Genomic DNA, 20,657 nt, shown 5'->3' on the forward strand with positions numbered 1-20,657 from the left:
GGTGACTGGGCTGGCCAATCCCGGAGCACCATAGGCAGAGCGTGTGTAAGGCTGGGGAAGGCTTAGCCTCCCCCTGGCCAGAGACCACGGAGATAGCAGCAAAGAAAAAACATGTAGCGGGTGTAAGGCGGAGTATGAATGTAATTTAATGTTGATGATTAACGCAACACTTTAGCTATTGTACGTTTGTCAATCAAATTTAAAGTCCCCCTCCGCACAAAAAAATGTAACTGTCCAACCCCGCACATTGCACTGATGAGCGCTGTTTATTACTGGAGTTCGCAGATGCTCTGAAAACCAAACCAAAAGTGCTGGACAGCGGACTATTCTGATTTGCTGGTCAAGGACATGAGTAATAAAATGACAAATGAGTATTACGAGAGAGGTATAATAATATATTATTCTGGTTTAACTAGTTTTCAGCATTAAATGAAATTGGTAGTTTCATTGTAAAGTAGTCTAGCCCAGTGTTTCCCAACCCTGTTCCTGAAGGCACACCAAGAGTCCACATTTTCAACCTCTCCCTAATCAAACACACCTGAATCCTCTAATCATAACATCAGAAGAGACTCCAACACCTGAAGTTAATGGGTCAGAAAAGGGAGACATACAAAATATGTACTGTTGGTGTGCTTCCAGGAACAGGGTTGAAAAAACACTGGTCTAGCCTATAGTGGAGTAATCTTGTTTAGGCAATCGTTTAGAGTTTTACATTTCATTAAAGGTCAAATATTAATTGCTGAATTACAAGTTCGGTTTTCGATTGGCCTCGTGAAAAAGAGAATGTTTTCGTATTCTCAGGGCCGGCGCGTCCAGAGGCAACCTAGGCGGCTGCCTAGGACGGAAGAATAGTGTGGGCTGTGTCCTCTATTAATTATTATTTTTATGATTATTATTATTAATAGTAATAAAAGCAACAAGGAGTAATAATTTCATTTGAAACTGCATACAGTAAGCAATAAATAAATATTTAATAATTTTTAAATAATTAATAAATGCCGCATTGATGAACAGAATAATTTTAATTCGATTTTTTAATTAAAGTAATAATAATAAAAATAAATAAACTGACCCAAATTTCTGACCGGTAGTGTAGATCAGTGGGAGAGTTTAATAAAATAATTGAATGCGCATGTTGATAATAATAGATGCTTGTTGATAGGCGGTGCTTTTGTTAAAACCTCATCTTGGTCGGTCGCAAATCTTTTGAAATGCATTAAAGGGCAGCGCATATATTAGCCTCACCATAGAGTTTGTTCACCCTCCGCCTATGCGGAGCACTTTGACCTTCTCTGCTTTCAGGAACTTTGATGTGGAGGCTGAAGTATGAGGAGCGCTATCCTGCTGGAGAATTTGCCCTCTCCTGTGGTTTGTAATGTAATGGGCAGCACAAATGTCTTGATACCTCAGGCTGTTGATGTTGCCGTCCACTCTGCAGATCTCTCGCATGCCCCCATACTGAATGTAACCCCAAACCATGATTTTTCCTTCACCAAACTTGACTGATTTCTATGAGAATCTTGGGTCCATGCAGTTTCCAGTAGGTAATATTTGTGATCATTGGGATGCAGCTCAACTGACGATTTATCAGAAAAATCCACCTTCTGCCACTTTTGATCAACTAGAAGTCAAGTTATTATTTGTTGCTCTTACAAAAAGACTTAAGTCAGGTAGTGTAGGAGCTGGAGTGGACATATTGAAGCAGACTCGCTCCCTTTGTCAATATCGAGGGTATGTCCATGTAAGATTCCCCGTTCACTTAATGAAGTGGTACACACTTCAAAAATACATTGGAGTTCCCTCAAGGGAACAAGAAAATGTAAGTGGCAAGTGTGTTTCTATAAAAGTAAATAAATAAATAAATAAAGTGGACTGTAATGCTGACATGGTGTCGGTCAGGAAAGCTATGCTGCAACAACATCTATTCAGAAAATGATGCTTCAGTTGTGCCGGAAAGTCTGAAGTATTTAACTGATTTTCAGAGTTGAACAATAAAGCAGAGGGGTCATACATTTCTGGAGGGCTGCAGATCTGCAGTTTAGCTTTAAGCCTAATTAAACCAACTGAGTGCATTAGGCTTGTTTAAAACCTACAGGGAAAGCTACGGTCACACTGGGCTTTGTGTGTGCGAAATTCTGTCGTGCGGCGCTGTGAAAAGGGGCGGGATTAAACAAGATGATTAGACATTAAAAAAGCGAGCGATTGCTCAATATTTTAAATTCCTGTGCAGAGAGGTCCTGTTTTGATCCTCGATTGGTCTCACGCAGTCAAGTGATGCGATTTCGCAGGTCAGAGTTCACCAAGCTTGAACTTTGCACCGCAGCGAACTGCGAAATGTAACGCAAGACCCTGCGTTTCCGGTCTGACGCATTCGCGTGCTTATGAATGGAAGTCTATGGGAGGAAAAGCCCAGTGTGACCACAGCTTTAGTGTGTTGAAGCAGGGCTGGAACTAAACTGTGGAGGACAGCGGCCATTTTGTTTGACACACCAGGATTTAAGCATTATAAGCATTGAAGCCCTCCTGTATAGTATTACCCAATTTCTATTCAACGGAAAGATTTGTTCAACACATTTCTAATCATAACAGTTTCTAATAACTGATTTCTTTTATCTTTGCCATGCTGACACATAATAATTTACTAGATATTTTTCCAGATGCTAGTATTCAGCTTAAAGTGTCATTTAAAGACTTAACTAGGGTAATTAGGCTAGTAAGGGTAATTAGGCAATTATCAATTGTATATTGATAGCTTGTTCTGTACCAGTGTTTCCCAACCCTGTTCCTGGAGGCACACAAACAGTACATATTTTGTATGTCTCCCTTATCTGACCCATTCGTGTCAGGTTTTGGGGTCTTTTCTAATGTTCTGAGTTGATTCAGATGTGTTTGATTAGGGAGAGGTTGAAAATGTGTACTGTTGGTGTGCCTTCAGGAACAGGGTTGGGAAACACTGCTGTAGACAATGGAGAGACAAAATATTGCTAAAATAATTTTGACCTTAAAATGTTTTAAAAAAAAATTGAAATCTGCTTATATAACAAAAATGAAACAATTAAGACCTTCTCCGGAAGAAACCGTGAAAAACTTCGTGCTCTGTTAAACATTATTTGAGAAAAAAAAATGTAAATTAAAAATTAAAATTTAAAAATTAAAAATAAAAAAATTACAGGAGGGCGAACTGAAGTTGACTTTAACTGTATTGTGTGTGTGTGTGTGTGTGTATGATTATGCACAATGTTCACTGTGGCTCTCAATTCAACACTAAAACAAAACCTTTTGATTTTCATCCAGCTAAGGTGCACAATGGGCATGCTGTGATCTGCACTGTATTTTTTTAAGTAACAGATTCAATTCAAATCAAAGGGATTGGGAGGGAATGGGAGTCATTCCGGGATAGGAATGGGAAAGGATTTCCCCCTATTTTTTCCTGGATTTTTTTTGTGGGAGTGGAACGGGAGAAGTTTAAAAAGTGTCACCCCTGCAATCGTAAAAGATCTGATAAAGCCTTTTTCCGTATCTTCCGTATCAAAAACTTGTTCTAGAATTAGGTTTTTAGCAAGACAGGCAGAGCTCCTAGATACCCAAACTTTAAAAATGTTAGCAAGTGCGTTAGTGCAGCCATACTTTGACTATGCTGCAGCTTTTTGGTACAGCGGTAGTTCTAAAAAAAAAAAAGAAAAAGAAATTGCAGACGGCCCAAAATAAGTTGTGTAGAATTGTTATGAAAGCACCTCCACTGACACATTTAAATAATGAACATTATAGCCAAAGTAATATTTTAAAAGTTGAGAATAGGGTACAATTTTTAAAATTAGTGATGGTTTTTAAGATTTTAAAGAAAATGGTCCCAAAATATTTCCTTAATTATTACGTTTTAGTTAGTGCGGTTCATTGTCATTCTACAAGAGCACGTAGTAGAGGTGGGCGATATGACCTAAAATTAATATGACGGTATTTTTTATCTTCTGAACGGTGACGGTATAATATCATGGTATTACTTTCAATAGCAAAATAATATACATCTCAAGGAAGAACAGACAAAAGAAAGTCTCACTTCTATCACTCTTTAAAAGTTTCGGTTTGGGTCATTGTAAATGCTCAGTCTCGTTATGAGCTGATCTTCATTTCTCTGTGTTGGTGGAATAAAGCAGGCGAGTCAGCCGCACCAATTTATGAGCAAACAGAGCAGGATTCTCATGATGACCACCGGCGCAATACCGCTCTTTGTTATGAGCCGTAGTTTCAGTGTAAACTTAGTAAAGGCGAGTTTCTTTGGCGATGATGTGTACAGTGTTAGATTTTATATTTAGCGGACATTTGCGCTGAACACGCGGTGAATGCAACGCATCGAGATTCAGGCACCTTCTCCGAAAACCCTCGATTGATCTCAGCTGGCGGATCAACATTTACCTCATGTCATGATCGCTGTCATCTGCGCCATTATTATTATTATAACTTTAGGTGAGGTTTGCAAACCTGTGCACTTTTCACTCTTCAGCCGTTTGCATTTCCTGCAGTAACAAAAGCTCCCTGTTATCTGACTGCGGGAAGCGTTGAGTGACTGACAGCTAATATGAACCAATACAGCAGCAGGGTAGAGCGATTCAGCAAGTTTATAGAGAAAATCAAATCAGATTGCACTACAACCGTTATATTCAGTCGCACAAATGCTCCCAAATATATTATGAGGGCGCATCGATTACATTTCGGGCGCTCATGCGACCAAAATGGTTGCAATTTCGAGCCCTGTAGTATAAGGACATGTATTCAGACCACAACTGAACGTTTGAAGAAAATTGAATGCCTTATTGTTTAGAATTAGCTAGTATTGATGTAAATGCAGCCGTTCAAGGCGCATAATTGATTTATTACGGTATTGACGGTATTAGAAAATCCATGTCGTGAAGCAATGTCACACCGGTGATGACTATGACACCGGTGTACCGCCCACCCCTAGCAGGGATATTTATCCATATAGATTTAAGAGTGAATCAGGTAGACATTCTTTTTTGTGTGCTAGCACTGCTGTTTGGAATGCTTTGCCCACGATCTTTAAGGAGATTCAAATTGAGAGTGATTTTAAAAGGGAAATTAAAAAGTGGTTGTTTTATAGTTGATGTTGAGGATTTTGTTGTGCTGAGTTGCTGAGCTGATGATGTTTGCATTCCATTTATGATTTGCTCGTTAATTTAAAAAAAATATCGAGGACCACAATGGAAATAAGCCTGTGGCTTTTTTGTGTACTTTATCCTCGACAGTTTTTGAAATAATGTATGAATTGGTCTAACTGGACTTGTCTAGAATTGTCAAATAAAATCAATCAATCAATCAATCAATCTTTGGTTTCAGGCTTAAAATTACAACATAAATTCCACATGAACCAATTCTAAACATATTATTTAGAAAACCAATTGCAAACACAAATCCTTCAAAAACACACCAGGATATAACCCCCCCAAAAAAGGCACTAGGGGTGGGCGGTACACCGATGTCATAGTCATCACCGGTGTGACATTGCTTCACGACATGGATTTTCTAATACCGTCAATACCGTAATAAATCAATTATGTGCCTTGAACGGCTGCATTTACATCAATAATAGCTAATTCTAAATAATAAGGCATTCAATTTTCTTCAAACGTTCAGTTGTGGTCTGAATACATGTCCTTATACTACAGGGCTCGAAATTGCAACCATTTTGGTCGCATGAGCGCCCGAAATTTAATCTATGCGCCCTCATAATATATTTGAGAGCATTTGTGTGTCTGAATATAACGGTTGTAGTGCAATCTGATTTGATTTTCTCTAAAAACTTGCTGAATCGCTCTACGCTTCCGCTGTATTGGTTCATATTAGCTGTCAATCACTCAACGCTTCCCGCTGTCAGATAACAGGGAGCTTTTGTTACTGCAGGAAATGCAAACGGCTGAAGAGTGAAAAGTGCACAGGTTTGCAAACCTCACCTAAAGTTATAATAATAATAATGGCGCAGATGACAGCGATCATAACATGAGGTAAATGTTGATCCGCCAGCTGAGATCAATCGAGTGTTTTCGGAGAAGGTGCCCGAATCTTGTTGCGTTGCATTCACTGTGTGTTCAGCGCAAATGTCCGCTAAATATAAAATCTAACACTGTACACATCATCGCCAAAGAAACTCACCTTTACTAAGTTTATACTGAAACTACGGCTCATAACAAAGAGCGGAATTGCGCCGGTGGTCATTGCGAGAATCCTGCTCTGTCTGCTTATAAATTGGTGCCGCTTTATTCCACAAACAGAGAAGAATGAAGATCGGCTCATAACGGGACGGAGCATTTAAAATGACACAAACCCAAACCAAAACTTTTAAAGAGTGATAGAAGTGAGACTTTCTTTTGTCCGTTCCTCCTTGAGATGTATATTATTTTGCTATTTAAAGTAATACCATGATATTATACCGTCACCGTTCAAAAGATGAAAAATATCGTGATATTAATTTTAGGTCATATCGCCCACCCCTAAAAGGCACTAATATTAATAATAAATTTTTTTTATTTAAAAAAAAATATATACTTTTATCTTCTTCTGCCAAAAATAACACAAAACACGGTCACACATTTACTGTATACGCATTATTATTATGTTTGTAAACCATATCAATTTATACGAAGTGCTTAAAAACGAACAATCACAATGACACACATCAATACGGGGGTCTATTCATCTTCACTGGTCTGTAGGTCCTTCAGCAGCTTGTCCCTCATGTTGTCCAGCAGTGATAGTTTCATTCGAGCAGCTTGTTTCTTCTTCGTCTTTGGTGAGTCATTGGGATTGGCTGATGCGTTGCTTTTTTGTGGTTGTCTGCAAGCTTTTTTTCTCTGTCTTTGCTTTGGTCCCGTCTTAACTTTTGGCTGTATGAGGGAGAAAAAGAAGGAGAACAGTTACTTTTGATAAGTGGTACCATAATAACACGATTATATGGCAGTGTTCAAGATTGTAGGTTCAAATCTCAATAGTGAACGTACTGTAGCTGCATGTTATTGGAAAAAAATACCGTCAAAGTATCCGGAAGATGTATTTTTAACAGGAGTGGATGCAAGCTCGATAAATTCAAACCCAAATTTCCCACATAAGCACCACAACTCAACATGTCTAGAGAAAACAAGCAACTACTAAAATGAGAAACTACCAACCCAAGTTTCTCAGAAAAGCACCACCATTTAACACATCTCAAGACTGGGAAGTTGAAATACAGGAAAAGAGACACATTTCAGACTAAAAGATGTGTTGCTGGTTAAATTTGAACCCAAATTTCTCACTTAAGCACCAAGACTACATTTTTTAATTTTACACAAGCATCGCTCAATTCAAAATGACCACCTCGGAGTTAAAACAACTACATCACACAACCTCCGAAAATGCTGGACTAAAGCTATGTTGCTAGCTTAATTCAATCCCAATTTTCTAACATAAGCACCAGGGTTTAACGTTTTTGAGTTCCACACCGGCACCATTGAAAATGACCAGCTCAGAGCAATAATCACTTCACCACACCGTCTTTAGAAATACTGGATAAAGAAATAAGATACGGGCTAAGTTTAAACCTAAATTTCCCACATAAGCACCACAACTCAACATGTCTGGAGAAGACAAGCAACCCAACGACCACTAAAATGAGCAATTACTACCAACAAAAGCAGCGTGTCCTGGACGGTGTGAGCTTTAGAGTGTTTAAAATTGATCAACTTTATGTTAATGAGCCGTGATGTGGTTCAGTATCGGAATATAGTCCACCACTTCATAGGGTTCTAGAGTATACAGTCCAATAAATTTCTGACCACATTATTAATTCATTTTCTTTTCGGCTTAATCCCTTTATTAATCCGGGGTCACCATAGCGGAATGAACCACCAACTTATCCAGCACGTTTTTACGCAGCGGATGCCCTTCTAGCTGCAACCCATCTCTGGGAAATGACCACATTATTTCCCAAGCAAAACAAGGCACAAAGGTTGATTATTGCCAAACAGGTTTCCCAGTTTTTAATGTAGGATGCGCACAAATTAATGTTACCACGAAGACCAAGGCTATTAAATGTCTTCTAGAAACAGCATGTTGAAAATTATACTACACCTGACTAACTTCTCGTTAACGCAAATTTCTAATCAGCCAATCACATGGCAGCAACTCAATGCATTTAGGCATGTAGACATGGTCAAGACGATCTGCTGCTGTTCAAACCGAGCATCAGAATGGGGAAGAAAAGGAATTTAAGTGACTTTGAACGTGGCATGGTTGTTGATACCAGACGGGCTTGTCTGAGCATTTCAGAAACTGCTAATCTACTGGGATTTTCACGCACAACCATCTCTAGGGTTTACAGAGAATGGTCTGAAAAAGAGGAAATATCCAGTGAGCGGCAGTTCTGTGGGCGCAAATGCCTTGATGCCAGAGGTCAGAGGAGAATGGCCAGACTGGTTCCAGCTGATAGAAAGGCAACAGTAACTCAAATAACCACTGGTTACAACAGAACAAGAACAGGAATCTGAGGCTACAATTCACACAGGCTCACCAAAACTGGACAATAGAAGATTGGAGAAACGTTGCCTGGTCTGATGAGTCTCCATTTCTGCTGCCACATTAGGATGGTCGGGTCAGAAGTTGGCATCAACAACATGAAAGCACAGATCCATCCTGCCTTGTAACAACGGTTCCGGCTGCTGGTAGTGGTGTAATGGTGTGGGGGATATTTTCTTGGCACACTTTGGTCCCATTAGTACCTATTGAGTCCATGTCCATCCCTTTATGACCACAGTGTCTCCATCTTCTAATGGCTACTTCCAGCAGGATAACGCGCCATGTTCATAAAGTGCGAATCATCTCAGACTGGTTTCTTGAACATGACGATGAGTTCACTGTATTCAAATGGCCTCCACAGTCACCAGAACTCAATCCAATAGAGCAACTTTGGGAAGTGGTTGAACTGGAGATTCACATCATGGATGTGCAGCCGACAAATCTGCAGCAACTGTGTGATGCTATTATGTAAATATAGAGCAAAATCTCTGAGGAATATTTCCAGTACCTTGTTGAATCTATGCCACGAAGGATTAAGGCAGTTATACCGGAAAAAAGGGGGGCCAACCTGGTTCAAATTCACTTGAAATGCTCTCACAGTCACAGGCCTTTAAAACAAAAAGACAAATAATAAACATTCACTCTATTGTTGTTAAATATATGCTTGCTGATATGTGCCGTTGTGCACTTTTTGATATCGACACGCAAATTATATTGGGGATTACCAAAGATTGCTCAAGTTACAAATACGCCTCCAATGTCACAGCATGCCTTAGGACACGCACACACAGCAGGCTTGTCTTTACAGGATGGTGTGGAACTCAGTTTACACAGCCCACACTCCTCTCTCACGTTTTGCTTCAATGAAATCTTAAGGTGTCATGTATCCTCAGGCAGTTATAACGTAAGAGTGTTACACTGTGTACATCAGGACGGGTGTGAGCTCTTATAACCTGTCCTGACACATATCGCAGTCACGAGCGTCAGATTAGTGAATGCAGATAACAAGCACGGCATTTACATCAAAATAGCCGTTGATTACCTCGGAACCAGCTTAGAAGTGCAGCAAAAGTTAGTCACTGCTAAAGTTTAGCAACTCACGATTTCGCTATCAGTAGTTACTCAAAACGGCATCACTGATAGATAGATAGATAGATAGATGGATAGATAGATGGATAGATAGATAGATAGATAGATAGATAGATAGATAGATAGATAGATAGATAGATAGATAGATAGATAGATAGATAGATAGATAGATAGATAGATAGATAGATAGATAGATAGATAGATAGATAGGAAGAAAGGGTGTGGAGACTGCAGGAATGTTGTTAGGACATCATAGAAAAGCGTTTGTATTGGCTGTGAGTGTGTGTGAATGAAAGTAAGAGGTGTATTTCTGTTTAAAACAACTGGAAACGAGACTTGCTCATTGCTCAAACCAGCAACCATTAACTTACCAACTTATGAATACCATACTACACCAACTGTAATCACTGGATAGAAGATATTTCGTATTATGCAGGCCAGGGGTGTCCAAACTCGGTCCTGGAGGGCCAGTTTCCTGGAGAGTTTAGCTCCAACCCTAATCAAACACACCTGAACCAGCTAATCAAGCACTTACTAGACATGCTAGTAACTTCCTGGCAGGTGTGTTGAAGCAAGTTGGAGCTAAACTCTCTAGGACACTGGCCCTCCAGGACCGAGTTTGGACACCCCTGATGTAGGCTATATATTGCATTATTTTGTATTATGTAGACCAGGGGTCACCAAACTTGTTCCTGGAGGGCCGATGTCCTGCAGATTTTAGCTCCAACCCTAATCAAACACACCTGAACAAGCTAATCAAGGTCTTACTAGGTATATTTGAAACACCCAGGAAGGTGTTTTGAGGCAAGTTGGAGCTAAACCCTGGAGGCACACTGGCCCTGCAGGACCGAGATTGGTGACCCCTGATGTAGACCAACATTTCCCAGAGAAGTAGTACTTCGGTTTAGCATGTCTGGGGAATAAATGCAAACAAACAACCTTTACCAACTAAGGTTGAAAAACTACACCAATTCAGTTCAACTATACAAACACTACACCATTTAAAAACTACGGTCATTTGGAAACACTAGATAAAGGTACTGTGTGTTGCAGGTTAAATTCAAACCCATATTTCCCACACCAATATGTCTCGAAATGACTTCAAAACTCTGTTTATTATGCAATATAAACCACACCACATTTAAATTGCTGGTTAAATCATATGTTGCTGGTTAAATTGGAACCCAGATTTCTCACATAAGCACCAAAGCTTAACATTTTTGAGTTCAAAGCTAGCAACATTCAAAATGAAAAACACTAAGCAATAATCACTACACCACACCATTTCTAAAAAATACTGGATAAAGAAATAGGATACGGGCTAAAATCAAACCTAAATTTCCCACATAAGCACCACAATTCAACATTAAACTCAATAATCCGCTAAAATAAGCAAATACCAACCCAAGTTTCCCAAATAAGCACCCTTGTTCAACACATTTGATACATTTCAGACTAAAATATGTGTTGCTTGTTAAATTTGAACCCAAATCTCTCACATAAGCACCAAGGCTCAACATTATAGAATTTTACGCCAGCAACATTTAAATCAAAACGACCAACTTTGAGTTGAAACAACTACATCACACAACCTCTGGAAATGCTGGACTAAAACTATGTTGCAAGCTTAATTCAATTCCAATTTTCGAACATAAGCACCAAGGCTTAACATTTTAGAATTTAACGTCAGCAATATTCAAATCAAAACGACCAACTTTGAGTTAAAACAACTGCATAAAACAACCTCTAAAAATGCTGGACTAAATTTATGTTGCGAGCTTAATTTAATCCCAATTTTCTTACTTAAGCACCACAGCTTAACATTTTTGAATTCAACACCAGCAACATTCAAAATAACCAACTCTGACCAATAAACACTACACCACACCTTCTCTAGAAATACTGGATAAAAATGAAAGATAATGGCTAAATTCAAACCTAAATTTCCCACATAAGCACTACAACTCAACTTGTCTGGAGAAAACAAGCAACCCAACAACCACTAAAAAGAGCAATTACCAACCCAATGTTTCCAACTTAAGCGCGCTTGTTCAACACAATTGATACATTTCAGAGTAAAACATGTGTTGCAACCTCTAAAATGCTGGACTAAATTTATGTTGCGAGCTAAATTCAATCCCAATTTTCTTACTTAAGCACTAAGGCTTAACATTTTAAAATTCAACACCGGCATCTATTAAAAATGACCAACTCGGAGTAATAAACATTACACCACACCTTCCATAGAAATACTGGATAAAGATAAAAGATACAGGCTAAATTCAAACCTAAATTTCCCACATAAGCACCACAATTCAATGTCTGGAGAAAACAAGCAACCCAACAACCACCAAAATGAGCAATTACCAACCAATGTTTCCAACATAAGCACCACTGGTCAACACATTTGATATATTTCAGACTAAAATATGTGTTGCAAGCTAAATTCAATCCCAATTTTCTAACATAAGCACCTAGGCTTAACATTTAGAAATTTCACACCAGCAACATTCAAATCAAAATGACCAACTCTGAGTTAAAACAACCACATCACACAACCTCTGGAAAAGCATGATTATATTTATGTTGCGAGCTAAATTCAATCCTAATTTTCCCAAATAAGCACCACAGAGTACACAATATCTACAACAAGTCTGTATTTTTTAAGAGAAAATCTGGTCATACCTGAGGGGCTGGACGTGGAGGGAAGGTGCAGGGTGGTCTGTTGTGTTTCTGGTGAAATGGCAGGACGTGCGTAGGGTCCAAAGGAACCCAAGGGACTCCTGGAGGTACAGGTGGGGGTCCGCAGTGTGTGGCCTGTAAGTTCAACACACCCCGCACAGCCTTTGCTTCATCGCTAGCTTTATAGATGGTTACAAATCCCTCACGAGGTTTGTGGACCAGCATGTAACGACCTTCCTGCAACCTGGGGTGGGTGTTAAAGGACACAAGCACAATAGAGAATGTTTCATTGACAGACTGCAAGAGCTGAACGGATATTTGCAGATGATGACAAGAGTTCAAACACACACAACATTTAGCTTTTAGAAGGTCACAACATGCAGATACTGATGCATAAAGTGCCTCTATTATGCTAATTTCATAATTTTGGTTTGGGGTCTCCAGGAACATCATTTCATAGAAAATAAATAAATAAACATCTATAGTTTTACCATATATAATATAATATAATATAATATAATATAATATAATATAATATAATATAATATATCTGGCGGTTCATTCCGCTGTATATGTATATATATATATATATATATATATATATATATATATATATATATATATATATATATATATATATAATATATATATATATATATATATGTGTGTATATATATATATATGTGTGTGTGTAATATATATATATATATATATATATATATATATATATATATATATATATATATATATATATATATATATATATATATATATATATATACGTACATAACACAACAAGTCATCCGTGATTCTAAATTAATATTTCTATTTATCCTTTTTAGCTCTCACTCTGCCTGCCTTTCTATTCTTTTTTCTCATTTTAGGGGTTCTGCCACAGTTAAAGCTTAAATAAACAGATATGTTAAATTTCAGGGCCTAAAAATACAAACCCTGGAATTCAAGTCATTAAAATGCAAGAAGTAATTCGGTGTATTATGTTTTTCAGCTTGTGCTATTCAACAAGCTTTTTAATTCAATACTTTTGGCATTGATTTTGTTCCATATTAATCGGCCAGCCCAATCAGACGACCCAGTCTGTTGTGATTGGTCTATTTCTTAAAGGCATAGTTCTCCCAAAAATGAAAATGTCAAACAAATTGGCTCAATACATTTCATTTCAAGGAAAATATATCTAAATCACTAAGTAACAACTTAAAAGTGAAAAGTACTCACGCTGAGACTTTTTTTAGTAAGTGGTAGAGGGTGTTAAGACATCTAGCTGGCCTGAAATAAAGAACAAAAAAAACTCATTTAATTCCATTTCAACTTCTTTGAATACATATAGCCTGCTATTAAATCAATATATGCATTCTTTAAATAATTAATATTATTATATACAGTAAACATTACTATAAATGGTACACATTAATAAATATTAATAGAATATTTCAAAATCAAACATGCAAAACATCAAACATGTCAAAACAGCTCAACTCAGCATCATTTATTGGTTAATATAATGCAGAAATTGACTTGCTTGAAGTCACAGGTGAGGTTTTGAATCCAGTCGTCGGGCAGTTTCTGCATCTGAGCCACTTCTGAAGTGTGTGCATTAATGCGACCTGCAAAACAAAAGTAGAAACACTTCCTAAACAACTAGCCTTCGCATTTCTTTTATATCGGCTATCTGATAATCCTCCCATTTATTATCCACAATGGCTGCATTCTTATTCAAGTCAATAGCTTTTATTTACAGCCTTTAACACAGAAATATAAATCTGTGTCAGCAACAGGTAAAACACGTATTGACTTGCAGCACTATAGGTTGTGAGAAAGCAGCAGATTTTGCAATGCTTGTTCACACGTTGTGTCTGTGTCTCGGTCTCATAACGCTTCCCACTGATGGTGTCATTCAGAGTTCATGCCAGAAGAAATGGAGCTCCACACCTCTACTTATTCAGCACTGTATGAGAAACTGTGAGCCAAACAACACAAGACCAAGAAAACAGAGGACATGTGGAGACTGCAGGACATCAATAATTCTACAAAATCAAGACTGGCTGAGCCACAATTAGAGTGCAATTATTAAAAATATTTGATAATAAAAATAAATTTGAAATGAAGGCTATTATTATTAATAATATTATTATTATTATTAAGAGGAATCAAAATCCAAAACTACACATCCCTGTGTAAAAAAGGGTTCTGCAGCAGGACAATGATACAAAGCACACCAGATAGTCCACTTTTGAATGGCTGCAGATAAACATAATGAAGATTTTGAAGTGGCCTAGTCAAAGTCCTGACCTGAATCCAATTGAGATGCTAACCTCAAAAATGCAGTTCATTCTAACATCCTCCAATATGGCTGAATTACAACAATACTGCAATGATGGGTGGTTCAAAATTCCTCGACAGCCCTGAAACAGACTCATTGACAGTTATCGAAAATGCTCGATTGCAGTTGTTGCTGCTAAAGGTAACCAAACCAGTTATTGGTTTCAGGAAGCGAACACTTTTTTTTCACACAAGGCCATGTAGTTGTGTAATTTGTTTTCCTTTAATAATAAAAGTCTTTATTTAACAATGGCATGATGTGTTTACTTGTGTTATATTGCTCTAACATGTTTAATATATTGCTCTAGCTTGCTGTAGGGTGGTGGATAAAAGCGCTGTTAGCATTACAAAACAAAAATGCTTTTAGTGTGTTGATGTTTTAGCACATAGCTAAGAAGGTTCTAGCATGTTTCAAAATGTTGGTAGCATGATTTTCCAACATTGTTGGATCCAACATAATTTAGTACATTGCCAAGATGTATTAGCATATTTTAGTACATTGCTATCATGCTTTTACAAAGTGCGGGGATATTTTAGCAGTGTGCTAAACAAACATGTTTTACCATGTTTATTATTTTGCTAAAATGTTTTACCACACCACTAGTATGTTCATACACAAGTTGTGTATGTTTTATATATTATAAACATGTTAGCAGTGTGCTAAAATATCCCGGAACTTTGTGAAAACTTGTAAGCAATGTACTAAAATATGCAATTAAAAGCATTTTGTGAACATGTTTTAACAAATTGCTAGCATGTTTCTACCATGCTTTACTTATTTTAGTACATCAAAGTGCAGTTAGCGTGGCAAAAACACTTTTAGCATGTTGATGTTTTAACACATAGCTAAGAATGTTCTAGCATGTTTTAATATGTTGCTAGCATGATTTCCCAACATCGTTAACATATTTGTGTACATTGCCAAGTAGTATTAGCATATTTTAGCACATTGCCAACATGTTTTCACAAAGTTCTGGGATACTTTAGCACATTGCTAAAAAGATTCTAATATGTTTTACCATGTTTTAAAATATGCAATTAAAAGCATTTTGTAAACATGTTTTTAACATGTTTTAGTACATAAAGTTAAACTCCTTAGCAACTAATTAAAAGTAAAGTTTTTGTTGAATTGAAATGTAGATATGTTGTTCAAGCAAAGCATTTTGTGAACATGTCTTAACAAATTGCTAGCATGTTTCTACCATGTTTTACTTATTTTAGTACATCAAAGTGCAGTTAGCGTGGCAAAAACACTTTTAGCATGTTGATGTTTTAACACATAGCTAAAAAGGTTCTAGCAGGTTGGTAGCATGATTTTCCAGCATCGTTAACGTAATTGTGTACATTGCCAAGATGTATTAGCATATTTTAGTACATTTCTAACATGTTTTCACAAAGTTCTGGGATATTTTAGCAAACTGCTAAAAAGATTCTAACGTGTTTTACCATGTTTTAAAATATGCTATTAAAAGAATTTTGTGAACATGTTTTAACAAGTTGTGAGCATGTTTCTAGCATGTTTTAGTACATCAAAATGCAGTTAGCATTGCAAAACAAAAATGATTTTAGCATGTTGATGTTTCAGCACATAGCTAAGAATGTTCTACATGTTTTAACATGTTGGTAGCATAATTTTCCAGCATTGTTAACATAATTTAGTACATTGCAAGGATGTATTAGCATAATTTAGTACATTGTTAACATGTTTTCACAGTGCTGGGATAGTTTAGCACACTGCTAAAATGATTCTAATGTGTTTTACCATGTATATTATTTTGCGAACATGTTTTTCCAGTTATGTGTATGTTTTATATACTATAAACATGTTTGCAGTGTTCTAAAATATCCCAGAACTTTGTGAAAACTTGTTAGCAATGTACTAAAATATGCTACTAAAAGCATTTTGTGAACATGTTTTAAGAAGTTGCTAGCATGTTTTAGTTATTTTAGTACATCAAAGTGAAGTTAGCATGGCAAAAACGCTTTTAGCATGTTGATGTTTTAGCACATAGCTAAAAATATTCTAGCATGTTGGTAGCATGATTTTCCAGCATTGTTAACATAATTGTGTACATTGCCAAGATGTATTAGCATATTTTAGTACATCGTTAAACTTGTTAGCAATGTACTAAAATATGCAATTAAAAGCATTTTGTGAACATGTTTTAACAAATTGCTAGCATGTTTCTAGCATGTTTTAGTACATAAAGTTAAACTCCTTAGCAACTAATTAAAAGTAAAGTTTTTGAATTGAATTGAAATGTAGATATATTGTTCAATTTCAAGATACCAAATCATTTTAGTCAGTCTTAACATGTTTGCTAAAATATCCAAGAACTATGTTAAAACATGTTAGCAATGTACTAAAATATGCTATTAAAGCATTTTGTGAACATCTTTTAACAAATAGCATATTAGCATGTTTAGTTATTTTAGTACATAAAGTTAAACGTCTTAGCAATGTACTAAAATATGCTAATAACACATTAAAAGCATTTTGTGAACATGTTTTGTCAAATTGCTTGCATGTTTCTAAAATATTTTAGTTATTTCAGTACATAAAGTTAAACCCCTTGGCGACTAGCTCAAAGAACATTTTTATTTAATTGAAATGTATATATATTGTTTATTTTTTAAGATACCAAATTATTTTAGCCAGTTTTATGCTCAGCCAGAAAGTGTTCTTGAGCCATGTGGAAATATGCAGAGCCTCATCATCACGCAGATGCCAAACTCATTCTGTTATCACAAGCTGGATCCTAGACGAGCCAACGAATAGACTAGATTCCTTTAATAAACCCTGAAGAATCTCTAAAGCAAACCATCTGCCAAACAGAGACTCTTCTACGATCTTCAGCTATTCTGAGTTATTTCCACCTGCAGGCTTGAATGCCCTTATTACAGCCATTGCAAAGTCAGTGTTATAGCACTCTACCAGCTTAGTTGGCCTAAGACTTTTGCACAATATATAATCAATCAGTCTCTTTATTAAAAACAAACTGAAAATATATGATAAATATATGTACAAAAAAGCTGAAGAGTTTTGTTCTAATTGTCCTGACATTTTCTGAAATAATGTGCTGTGTAATATCAGGCTTCTTTTAGCACTTTCCAGAGTTCCTCTTTAGGTTTAGAGTGTCTTATCTTTCTTTTTCTGTCCAGGTGATCTAATACACCCTTTATAATATTCAGGTCTGGACCTTGTGTAGGCCATTTCATGACTGTCTGTGTTTCATCAGCTGTTTTCCTTCTCCAAATAGGATTTCACTACAATTAGCGGATCATTATTATGCTAAAAATGAAAACTATTACCACGGAAGTCCTTTCCAGAAGGATATATATACAGCTGTAGTCAGAATTATTGATTTTTTTAACCTTTGATTTTTTTTTTCCTTTTTTAAATATTTCCCAAATGATGTTTAACAGATTCAGGAAATTTTCACAGTATGTCTGATAATATTTTTTCTTCTGGAGAAAGTCTAATTTGTTTTATTTCGGCTAGTATAAAAGCAGTTTACAATTTTATATGAATCATTTTAGGGTTAAAATTATTAGCTTCTTTAAGCTAATAATTTTTTCGATGGTCTACAGAACAAACCATCGTTATACAATAACTTGCCTAATTACCCTAACCTGCCTAGTTAGCATAATTAACATAGTTAAGCCTTTAAATGTCACTTTAAGCTGTATAGAAATGCCTTGAAAAATATCTAGTAAAATATTTACTGTCATCATCTACCAATGAGTATTTGTTGTAGAGTTGCTACGATGAGTCACACACAACGTCGTTACAAAGTTCACGCACGCACGCACGCACACGCACACACACACACACACACACAGACAAACAGCACGCGCGTTTAGCTTTGCACTGTTTTTGCATAGCAAATATGACAGGATACAGGTTAATCTCCACTGCTGTATGGATATCCGTTATGTTAATGTACAAAATAAACTGATTTAACGTCCACAAACCGGGATTGAAGCGTCGTCTTTTATAATTGTTCTGACACGCTGCGCTGATGAAGTAAAGCTGAAGTAAATCGCTGTAATTCATTACACACATACGCTGTTTTAAAACATTTTAAACATGTAAAACTCACTCTTCTTGATCACATTTGATGATGATTGATGATCCTAGTGAACTGAACACACCTTTTATTCCCGGTTGCTTTGCGCTCATCCTGTCTTGATGATATGGTTATACACTTGACTACCGGGACATGTTAATACGCAGCTGTCAATCAATATTGGTGGGCGGGGGGACCGCACTCCTACGTAAAGTTTCGGTCGATCTGAAAACCGCTCTAATTGGTCCACCGTTTTTATGTTGTTAAATTGGAAAAAAAGGACTGGGTGTGCTTATATCACCCCAATATGACGGTCTATACACCATACATCCACATATGTCTGTCCAAACAGCTTTAAAAGTAGATTTTTCACCATAGGTGCCCTTTACTCAAAAAAATTAATAAATATTGTAAAATTTTATTATATCCGCAATAGTCAAATAACCTTAATAAAGAAACAGTTTAGGTTATTTATACAATGAATTCTCTGCCGGGTTTTTGGTCATTCAATTTCTGTAGCTAAATACTCTTAAACTCCACAGAAACCTATAAAGCATCGTTTATTTCACCTTTATCTTTGCTCTATTGTATTTTTGCATGCTACTTGCTTATTATATTTCACACAAGATTTGCTGCCCTACAGAATCATCCCGGACAAACTAAATGAATGAATATTTAAACAAAGCTATCGATCACAGTTTACACAAAAATATGCAGCAGTCAAACAACTTTCAACACTGAGAATAAATAAATAAATAAATAAAATAAGTAAATAAATAAATAAATAAATAAATAAATAAAATAAGTAAATAAATAAATAAATAAATAAATAAATAAAATAAGTAAATAAATAAATAAATAAATAAATAAATAAATAATTGGAAAAATAAATGAATTGACAATGAAGACTGGAGAAAAAAAAATCTTCTTTAAATCATGGGAATAAATGACATCTTAATATGCTTTCAATAAGGAAACATGTATTTTAAATAGTAATAATATTTAACATTTTTTACTGTATTTTTGATTAGATAAAGCCCTGGTAAGCAGAATAGTGTTCTTTTTGCAACCCCTCCCCCCACACACACACATTTTAAAAGTCTTACTCATCTCAAACTTTTGACCAGTAGTGAATATCTATTTCTGAAGACATTTAAGCTAAATTTTCCAGCCTTCAGCAGTCATTAAAGGAGTGTCTACTTTTCCTCTTCCCCACAGTGATACATCATGCATGCGGTTGCATTATTCTGCAGCTTTTCAAATCTGTGATGTTCGTATCTACAGCAACCCGGACTCCAAACAATGAGTCATGAGTCATAAGAGAGGCATGCTGGGAGTTTGCGGGAAGTGTGACTCCCCTCCTTACCAGCACTAAAACTAGACAAAACTATCTTCTATCTGGATGGATAACCTCATATAAAACTTTCAACTGTTTTTGATGGCATCCGTCTGGGTGATAAGATAACATCTGGAATGATTTGCACTTTAAAGGGGACCTAATATGCAAAAATCATATTTTTATAAGAGGTTTACACACAGTTGTGTGGCAACAGTCTGTGAATATAACCAGCTTTTAATACTGAAGATGAATTAATTCTATTTTTTATAACCACACATGATAAAAACAGTCTGCAGAAACACTTTGACTGACATTCTCCCTTTTGTACGTGTCATTAGAGGGAAAAAGCCCCGCCCATTAGTGACCATCTCACCCTCATTAGCAGATAACTTTAGTCTTGTTATTAAATCTGCCACTATCCTGACATATAGACATTTGTAGCTCCGCCCTCTTTTAAAAAGAGCACAATCTCATTTGAATTTAAAGCAACAGTCACTAAAATGGCACAATTAGGGTCAATACCTAAAAAAGGTCAGTTACAAAGAGTTAACACACACACACAGACACACACACACACA

At 36.4% G+C, this 20,657-nt stretch overlaps 1 protein-coding gene across 1 annotated transcript in view; it reads right to left on the bottom strand.

The window, feature by feature from the left end:
• Positions 1–6,602: 6,602 nt before the first annotated feature.
• ice2 (interactor of little elongator complex ELL subunit 2) overlaps positions 6,603–20,657 on the bottom strand; it is a 33,879-nt gene continuing 19,824 nt past the window's right edge. The window contains exons 13-16 of the mRNA XM_056452291.1: positions 13,871–13,955; positions 13,567–13,617; positions 12,337–12,577; positions 6,603–6,896 (exon numbers count right to left, since the gene is read on the bottom strand). Coding sequence (XP_056308266.1) covers positions 6,702–6,896; positions 12,337–12,577; positions 13,567–13,617; positions 13,871–13,955 — 572 coding nt within the window. The 3' untranslated portion in view covers positions 6,603–6,701. The remainder of the gene's footprint in view (positions 6,897–12,336; positions 12,578–13,566; positions 13,618–13,870; positions 13,956–20,657) is intronic.

Source organism: Danio aesculapii, chromosome 25, assembly GCF_903798145.1.
Source record: "Danio aesculapii chromosome 25, fDanAes4.1, whole genome shotgun sequence".
Lineage (NCBI taxonomy): Eukaryota > Metazoa > Chordata > Actinopteri > Cypriniformes > Danionidae > Danio > Danio aesculapii.